Below are 10,404 nucleotides of genomic sequence, written 5' to 3' on the forward strand. Positions count from 1 at the left end.
TCATATCCAATCATTAAAGCAGAAAGTGGACAAATTTTATTTCATACAGGATAAATTGAAAGAGCAATATAAAACAAAATTGAATTTTCATAAAACAATCATATAGCCCTCCTCCGAGCTGCTTTGGAGTGTGGCCTCATATGTGAGACACAATCAGACAGTTGCTCCACAGGCATATGTGGCTCATTCAGTGACTCCAGGGTGGACTTGAGATGTGACTTCATTGCTTTCCAGAAACAAAATTTATTAGTACTTTTCTTACAGCATCCTTGACCTGTTTGTTTCTAAGACTGTAAATGATGGGATTCAAGAATGGAGGGACTATGGTGTAAAATGAAGATAGAATCATGTCCTGGATGGTTTCAGATGCTACGGAAGGCTTCAGGTACACATAGGTTATGGTGATGAGGAAGACAGACACCACCAGGATGTGAGGGACACACGTGGAAAAGGCCTTGCCTCGCTCTCTGGTTGGAAACTTCCGCACAGTGGAAAATATGTGAAAGTATGACATGGTGATAAAAAAAAAGCAGCCACCACAAAACACAATGTCAGAGACAATAAGTAAGAGGATATTGTTGAAGGTGTCAGAACAGGAGATGCTCAGCAGAGGAGGAATGTCACAGAAGAACTGATAAATCACGTTGGACCGACAGAAGGACAGCCGGAATGTGTTCCCTGTGTGCACAGCTGCATAGATGAGGCCACTGAGCAGGGAGAACAGTGTTGCCCAGACACAGAATCTTTGGTTCATGATGACTGGGTAGAGGAGGGGCTGGCAGATGGCCACATAGCGGTCACGGGCCATGACGGTGAGGAACAGAAGCTCCACACATGCACAATAAATGAGCAGGAAGAGCTGAGTTGCACATCCAGCCAGTGAAATGGCCCTGTTTCCGGTGAGGGAGTTGACACAGGCATTGGGGACAGTGACAGAAATAAAGCACATGTCTAAGAAGGACATGTTCCTGAGGAAAAAGTACATGGGTGTGTGAAGGTTCTGGTCTAGTGTGGTGGCAGAGACGATGAGGAGATTCCCTAGCAGTGTGGCCAAATACATCAGAAGGAACAACATGGGTTGTAGGAACCTTATTTCTTCCTTATCAACAAATCCCATGAGGAGAAACTCAGTCACCATGGTGGAATTGGTCATTTTCTGGAAGTGATGTCTGATCTGGAAAACAAAAAGAATAAACAATGAAATACATTATTTATAAACACATTTCACAAAATACTTTAAATGCGTTCCCTTCCTTTGTATCAAATTGGCCTTTGTGTAAAGGAAATGTCCATCATTATTAGCCTTTCGATATGGTCAGTTTACTTCAACTATTGAGTAGTTATGTGGCAAATAGTTTATATATATACCTAGTTTGTATATTACTTTGACATAAAAGAGAATGAAACCTTTCCATTTGCAATTACATGGATGGTGCTGGAGGTTAGTATGCTAAGTAAAACAAGTCAAAAAGAGAAAGACAAGTACCATGTAATTTCACTTATATGTGGAATATAACAAAACCAAGAAATAGATGATCCAAACAGAAGCACACCCATACATACAGAGAACAAACATGGTTGATGGGAGAGATGGAGATAAGGGTGGGTGAAATAGGTGAAACAATTAAGAGGCACGCACTTCCATTTATAGACACATGGATGTCTTTACAGCAGAGGGATTATAGCCAATAACATTTTCATAATTTTGTAATTACTAAATATTAACTATATTTATCATGGTGTTAAGTAGACCTATCATGGTGATCATTTCATATGGTTAAAAATATCATGCCACTGTTTTGCACACCTGAAACTAATATAATATTGCATTTCAATGTTCAATAAAAATGAGGAGACACATCAACATGAAAAATAAACCCACAATTTTGCAATTTACTACTAAATATATTCATAATAGCCATAAAAATAGATTTTAAGATACTTGGTTATTACTAACATTATTCTCAATGCCTATATTTTTACTCAGAAATAACTCTGAAAAGGTTTACACAATTTATCTGCTACCTCAAATTAATAAATTCTATACACATCTAAAATAATAAAACACTTACCTGTAAGAAGTACAAACTAAGGTCTTAATCATTTAACCATTTTTTTTATTAATTACTTAAAATAATTCAAGAACTATTCAAAGCACTGAGGTTTTATTAGAAGAAAATATTTGTTTTTTTCAGGTGCCTTGTTCCAATCAGGGTGAATATAACACACAAAAATACTTTGTCTCTTTGGCATTTATAAGTAGTCAAAAACCATATATTTGTGTTTTTTTCTTATTTGTGTTTAGTAAGTATTGAAAAATTCAGAATAAACCTGGGTCCTAAGAAAAAACAGCAGACAATGTGTAATACTTCCTACCTTTCAAAATGATTACATGGAATGTTAGGATACATATTTCAAAACTTCAAGGTGTCATAGAACTACAGAGACATTTGTTTTATGCAATAAATAGCATAGTATTTGTATCTCCAGCAAAGTTGGGAAATTGTCCACTACTCTGTATTGATTGAACTTTATTGATGAACTTTTTTGCTTGTGTAACAAAAATACCATGTGATAATTTATTTCATTTACTTTATTTTTCATTCATCTCATAAAAATACTTTTAGATTAGTGAGCTTGAAGCAGAAGTAAGATATAAGAACCAGATATGAGAGAAATATGTATAAGAAATTATACTATTTTTAGCTCAGACCTCAGCTCACTTAAACTAAAAAAGGTAATTTTGATTTCCTCCAATTTTGAGTCTCATTAACTTATTTTTCAGTAATATAATCATAAAAATGTAGACTGAACTAAACTCAACTGGGATATAAAGCTTGTGAATCCTTCAAAGTAAACTTGCAGTTGAAAAAAAAAGATGGAGTTGTAAAGTAAAAAAATTATTTAGTATGAATTGGAGATAGATGTAAAATAATATAGAGTCTCTCAGTTTGAGGGATATTTGAGAAATATGAATGAACATCATTTAAAATACCTTTTTAAGTCAGTATTTGGTAAGTATAAAAGAAATACATATTTCATATAGCCTTGTTTATTTCCATAATATACTTAAATATACATCGTTCTATTTAAACTTCAAAAGGATTGAGTTGAAAGACTGCATTACAAATGATTTTAAAGATACTGTTCCTCATGTTTAAAAAAAGTAATTAGTGCTATTTACAAACATGTCGAGAAATACTGAAGTGACTTTAACTTTGAAATTTCAAATGTGCTTTTGAATATTGTATCTCATATTTAATATATTACAAATTGTACATACATACACAACTATATAGTTATGTGTGTGCATACATGCAAATATATTTCTATTTATAATACTTATTTTGTACATGCAAAAGATTTTTTAAAGATCCATGAATATTAATGGTGAAGATAAAAAACTAGAATAAATGATGCATTTGTTTTAGTGAGTTTCCTCAGTTCCAGTCAAAAGAACTAATTATTCATGAAACACATAGGCTGCCTTTCTATAGTAAATAGGATTCAATAAAAAATTGTGTCATTTTCAAATTTCAGGGAGGATAGAATGAATTTTCTATTGTAATTACATGTACTTAAATTTTCTATAAATCATGTACTAATATATAAATTAAGGTAAAGATTATTTTGTAGATATTGGCAGAAACCAATGATGATGGCAAATGATTTCAAATAGTTTAATATTGGAAATTGACAGTAATACTTAACATTCCTAAATTATTTGATAGACTTACCCTAAAACAGACAATTTTTCACAAAGTGTTTATTGTATGGATATAGGAATACATACAATATATTTCATAGCATTATGTGTATAATCTAGTAAAAATGGTCAAGCTTCTAGAGATACAAAGATCCAACACATGACCCAATGTTTAATATTTAATAAGGATATTTGGGTTCTTGTAAGAAATTGGCTTTTATATGTCCATATCTACTCTCCATTAATGAATTACTAAAAATTAATGTAACATAAGGTGTAGTACGTAATGCAAGTCACAGTTTATAGGAAATCTCTAAGCCTGATATTCTCTTAAAATAATTAAATTTTCAACTACTGGGATTTCTAATTCCTTTAAATTATTAATTGTTTCACAAAGTAAAATAATGTGAGACATTGAATCGATACTCTGCCTATTCTTCCCACTTGCACTTATGTTGATTTTTAAAATAAAAATAAAATACTTAAATGAGGCAACAGATGAGACTGTGGGACAAAGGGAGACACGAGGAAAGAGAAACAAGAGCAGCCACGGACCACTTACCGCCACGTGTCGGGTGTTCATGATCTAAGCAGGACCAAAGGCCGCTGTAGTGAGCTTCTCAAAGTCAACATTTTTAAAGTGATTTATGCAGACTTTACTATTCAGACAGTAGTTAAGAATTTCTTCAGATGGAAAATGAACTTCCTTTAGGTTCTGGAAGAGGGCAATCATGGTCTGTTTAATATAATACTGTAGACAAATCTGTGCCATCAACTGCTGTGCCTCTGGGAACACAGTTCTCACAGTTCAGTGCTGGCCAGCTGCCCAGGGGTCATTTTAAACAGGTAATGGATCAGTGTGGTCCAATTAAAGTAGGAGAATGGAGACAATCAGTGAATAGGTAGACATGGCGTCATACATAGATGTACCCGCAAGATTTCTAAGTTAATAAAAGAATAACGTCAGGGAACATGTGTGTCTCCTCGCGTTCACTGGGGACATCTGCATGGATCTCCCAGATCATACTGTATATTCCATGGAGCCCTGATTTCCTGTGTCCGCCCTGATCTGCCCGGAGAGACGGTCTTGATCCTTGTCTCTGTCAAATACAGTTGTTCATACCTGATGTGGCCCCCGCCCCTGAGTGATTGAATGAACCGCGTCCCGTGCCCTGAGCTGCACGGGCAGGTGAGGCGCCAGGCGGCGGGAAGCTGAGTAAAGCAAGAACCAATAGAACTCGTGCCTCATATCGAATTTACCGTGTATCACAATCCTTCCAAGCGGTAAAGATACCTCAAGACAAGCTGGGCATAGAAGCCACAGGGCATAAATCTGCAAAGAAGTAAAAAACTAACCCTTTCAAACAATAAGGCTTCTCTCTCACTTACCAACTTTACATTTCCCTGTATGGCCCCAGAAGATGCCTGGTTAGCCAGAGACGGGTAAGATTCCTCAAGGGAGGAACAACCTAAGACAGGCACAGTTGCAGGGGGCCATCAGGTGAGAAACTGGAGATCAACAGAGGTGAGGCTTAGAACCATCCCCTACCCCCCCGCACCCCCGTTCTGAGAGAAATCTGCTGCATTCGTGGATGTTTTATTGCCCTTGTCTAGCTTGGATTAATACATAGTCTACAGGCACACACCTGATCATCTACATTTGCTCTCTTGCAACACTAAACTATGTTTTCTACCTTTATCTTGCATCTACCTACCAATTCAGTATTTTATTAAAAATAATAATAATAAAGAAAGAAATGTGGTATCCACATATAAATCAAGTATAAAAATCAAACGAATATTCATATTTGAACTGACTGTTTATAGTTCATAATGCATGATCAAAACCAAATGTTTCTGTGATGACTGCCCTTGTACTATTCACCATGTAACTTATTCATTATCTAAGAATTTGTTCTCCTTGTAAGAACTTGTTCATTATGCTTCAGAAGATTGGAGACTGACGAAAATTAGGCTTGGGGTGCATTAATGATTATACATTGAGCATTGAGCCCCCTATACAGAATTTTATTGTTGTTAACAACCATTTGATCAATAAATAGGAGAGATGCCCTCACACACAAAAAAAAAGAGCCACAATCAATGAGGGTTAGAGTAAGCACAGTCATGTAGTATGTTTTCACAATGTAATATTATTTTTATACTATATTAAATGATTTAAGTGGAGACATTTTCAACCTTGTAAAACCCAAATATGTGCCCAGAATGGCATAAAAATAGCAATTAAGTTACATTCATTGTAGGTGCCATACATTTAAACACTTTGAAGTTAATAAATCCATGAAATGAGCACCAAGAAAAATAAAATATTGTTAACACCCTAACTCCTCTCATCTTATCTTAGATTTGTTTTCCTTTATTTTATATTCCGTATGAATTTATTACATAATGTTATTTTTCTGTCTGGTTTCTTTTACTCAAAACTATGTTGATAATTGAACCATTATGAGGTACAGTAATAGATCTTGTCTAGTAGGTGAATAGTACTGTATTGTACAAGTGTTGCACATATCATCCATTGATATTGACATTTCTGTTGTTTTATATTCTTGGTTTAACAAATATGGCTGCCATAAAGATAATTGTATGAGCCATGGATGCACACATTTATAACTTCTATATTTGCAAAAATTCCTTGGACACAGGAATACATGTAAAGAATCAGAAAATATTAAGAAATTGTGCCTAGGTATAAAGCTGACTTGAGCTGATGAGTGACCCATTTGGACACACATTTTTGGAATTATCAACTTTTCTATTGTGATAGGGCTGTAATTTTTTTCTTATGATAGCTTCAATTTGCATTTCCCACAATACTAATAATGTTAAGACAACTTTCTTAACACTTACTGTCCTTCTAGAACTGATTGTTGGAGTATTTTGACCACTTTTTTGTCTGTTTTGCATAAATGCTTTTGAAATATTCAACTGAATGCAAATGTACAGCCACTAAAATTTATTTCTTAAGTTTTTAAAAATTTTAAAGGAAATCTCTAAATTTGTGTGATTTTCCTAAATTGTGTGACTTTTTCCTATTTTTTATCATTGCAAAATATACCAAAATAAAAATTTTGATCTTCATTTTTTTAAAGTACAGTTCAATCATATCAAATACTTTTATAATCTTTTAGAGCCATCAGTACTCTTTATCTAAATGTTTTCATCTTGCAAAAGTGAAGCTTTTACAGTTGTATCCAGCTGAAGCACATAAGGACCAGAACTTTGACTGCAGGTCTTCACACACTGTATAATCTGTTTGAAGGGTTTTTGTTCTGATAGAAAAAAGTGGACTTGTTTTACCCAAAATTGAAACTCTTGAGTCACTCTATTTTATCCAAGGTTGTGTATGGTTAGTATAGGCTCCCTAAATAACTCATTTTTATACTCAATATCTCTGAGTTGTCATCAGCTACTCATTCAGTAAATTATTTCACTGGTAAATTCTCTCTTCACTGGTAAATTTCAAATATGTATTTTTAAGTGCCCCTTTTTTGTAGAATACTTTATTTTCCTATGCAGTGAAGCATTTGTTTTTCTCCTTATTCTAATATTTAATGCATTAAAGAGTAAAATTCAATTACTGATGTAGACATTTCTTGTGTCACTTATTATTTCAGAGGAATGGCTTCTAAAATAGGTTATGTGTTATATCAAAATTTCTTAGATAAGTTAGCCTTTATAGGTGCCAATATGATTGTGAATTTATGAGGCAGTAGTAAGTAATGGTTTGGAAAATAAAAACTTATGAAACACTAATTTTTCCACCCAATATTAAGAAATCATTACAAAATATTTTGGCTGCATTACAGATGGAACTTTATGGTACCATGCCAAATAAATTAAACTCTCAACCATTGTGAAGAAGGTGATAGGTCCTGATACTCAGAAAAATATACAATAAATAACAAACATGGCAGGGAGAAAATGGAACAGTGACCTCTATTCCCACAGCAAGATTTATCCCATTAAAATGTGTCATTCAGCAAGGTATATTAAAATTAATGTAAACAACAAAGAAGGTAAATGATAGTTTCTATCAATAAGTAGGAAGACATTTTTCACTCCTTTAACTAGGGAGACTAAATATTACAGTTTTTCTTTGTCTTCCCTTGTGGAGATATATTTTTTTTACTTTCTAATGATATCATTTATTAGTTATCATGTAATATGATATAATGAATCAACTATAATTTAAATATTTAATTTAAATTTCCCAATACATAAATGCTATAAATAAAGACATCATATGTATCACTATATTTCATTCAATTGAATAAATTCGTTAGTAGAGCCTAAAGTTGATATCCACATTGGATTTGTTAAGGATTCTTTGGAGGAATTATTGATACTGTTAATATTTGGTGAATCCTAAACATAAATCTAAAATGATCTTTATCAGTATCATTGATCATATCCATTCATTAAAGCAGATACTAGAAGAATTTCATTTTATACAGGGTGAATTGAAAGCATAATGTAAAATGAAGTGAATTTTCATAAGAAAATTGCACAAGTCTCAACTGAGCTGTTTAGGAGGGTGCAGCCTAGTATGTAAAACCCAGTAAGGCAGTGTTTTTCTATATATTTGCAACTCATTCAGTGTCCCAGGAATGCACCTAAACAAGAACTTTATTACTTATGAGAAAAAAAGTTTATTAGTACTTTTCTTACAGCTTCCTTGACCTGTTTGTTTCTAAGACTGTAAAGGATGGGATTCAAGAATGGAGGGACTATGGTGTAAAATGAAGATAGAATCATGTCCTGGATGGTTTCAGATGCTACGGAAGGCTTCAGGTACACATAGGTTACGGTGATGAGGAAGACAGACACCACCAGGATGTGAGGGACACACGTGGAAAAGGCCTTGCCTCGCTCTCTGGTTGGAAACTTCCGCACAGTGGAAAATATGTGAATGTAGGACATGATGATTAAAAAAAAGCAGCCACCACAAACCACAATAGCAGAGATAAAAAGTAAGAGGAAATTGTTGAAGGTGTCAGAGCAGGAGAGCCTCAGCAGAGAGGGGATGTCACAGAAGAACTGATGGACCACGTTGGACTGACAGAAGGACAGCCGGAATGTGTTACCTGTGTGCACAGCTGCATAGATGAGGCCACTGAGCAGGGAGAACAGTGTTGCCCAGACACAGAATCTTTGGTTCATGATGACGGGGTAGAGGAGGGGCTGGCAGATGGCCACATAGCGGTCATGGGCCATGACGGTGAGGAAGAGAAACTCTACATATGCACAATAAATGACCAGGAAGATCTGAGCTGCACAGCCAGCCACTGAAATGGCCCTGTTGTTAGTGAGGGAGTTGATACAGGCATTGGGGACAGTCACAGAAATGTAGCACACATCTAAGATGGACAGGTTCCTGAGGAAGAAGTACATGGGCGTGTGAAGGTTCTGGTCAAATGTAGTAGCGGTGACGATGAGAAGATTCCCTAACAAGGTGGCCAAGTACATCAGAAGAAAGAACATGGGTTGTAGGAACCTTATTTCTCCCCTTTTAATGAATCCCATGAGGAGAAACTCAGTCACCATGGTGTAATTGGTCATTTTCTGGAAATGATATTTGACCTGGAATGCAGAAGGTATAAACAATGAAATATATGGCTTAGAAACACATTTCACAAAATTCTTTAAATATTTCAGTTGATTGTGTTTCCCTCCATTGTGTCAGGTTGGCCTTTGTGTAAAGAAAATGCCCATCATTATTAGTATTTTGATATGCTCAGTTTATTTTCAATTATTGATTATATGGGAAAATTGTAATGGTGTGGTTGTCCCATCTCATCTGATTATGTTATTCAGTGTTCATAGTTTATCAATCATATACAGCCCATGAGCTTTATTATTTAAGAAAGATGTCATGATTCAAACATAAGTTTAAATATACAACTCACTATATATATAGTTTATGTATTGCTTAGACATAAAAGAGAATGAAACTTGCCATTTGCAACCACATGGGTTGGGCTGCAGAAAAGGATGCTAAGTGAAATAAGTCAAAGACAAATACCATATAATTTCATTTGTATTTGGAATCTAAAACACAAAACCCAAGAAATAAACATCCCAATCTGAAAGGCACTCATACATACAGAGAACAAACTGGTGGTTGCTGGGAAGAGTGGGGATGAGGGGTGGGTGAGATAGGTGAAGACAAGGGCCATGAACTTCCATTTACAAAATGAATAAATCACACAGATATATTTACAGCATAGAGATTGTAGCCATAACATTTTAATAATGTTATTCCAAGAATGTTAACTAGACCTATCATGGTGATGATGTCATAATGTTTAAAAATATTGTATCACTATTTTGCACACCTGAAACTAATACAGTATTATATGTCAATATTAACTTGAAAATAAGGGAACACATCACCATGAAAAATACACCGAGTTTTTAATAATAGTTATAAAAGCAGTGTAACATAATAGGTTATCTTGTAATATTATTCTCAATGAATATATTTTTACTCATAAATAACTCAAAAATGTTTACACTATTTACTGCCACCTTAAATTAATAAATTTTTTGTAGGTCTGACATAGGAAAACCCTTATGCACCTGTGAGAAGTACAAGCTAAAGTTTTAATTATTTAACTTTTTTAATGCTTACTCAGGATAATTCAAGAACTATTGAAAGCACCAAAGTTTAATTG

The 10,404-nt window shown here is 34.4% G+C and overlaps 2 protein-coding genes across 2 annotated transcripts; both read right to left on the reverse strand.

Moving 5' to 3' along the window:
* Positions 1-220: 220 nt before the first annotated feature.
* On the reverse strand, positions 221-1,153 carry LOC108391934 (olfactory receptor 14C36-like). Its single transcript, XM_037026151.2, has one exon. It carries the CDS (start codon positions 1,151-1,153, stop codon positions 221-223), a length of 933 nt encoding a protein of 310 aa, XP_036882046.1.
* Positions 1,154-8,359: 7,206 nt separating this feature from the next.
* LOC118973858 (olfactory receptor 14C36-like) lies at positions 8,360-9,289 on the reverse strand. The gene has a single exon (XM_037026157.2). It carries the CDS (start codon positions 9,287-9,289, stop codon positions 8,360-8,362), a length of 930 nt encoding a protein of 309 aa, XP_036882052.2.
* Positions 9,290-10,404: the final 1,115 nt, after the last annotated feature.

The sequence above is a fragment of the Manis javanica genome, chromosome 14 (assembly GCF_040802235.1).
Source record: "Manis javanica isolate MJ-LG chromosome 14, MJ_LKY, whole genome shotgun sequence".
In the NCBI taxonomy this organism is placed as follows: Eukaryota; Metazoa; Chordata; class Mammalia; order Pholidota; family Manidae; genus Manis; species Manis javanica.

Excerpts from the sequence above, each read along its gene's own strand:
- LOC118973858 (XM_037026157.2), bottom strand. The coding sequence starts at position 9,289 with ATGACCAATTACACCATGGTGACTGAGTTTCTCCTCATGGGATTCATT.
- LOC108391934 (XM_037026151.2), bottom strand. The coding sequence starts at position 1,153 with ATGACCAATTCCACCATGGTGACTGAGTTTCTCCTCATGGGATTTGTT.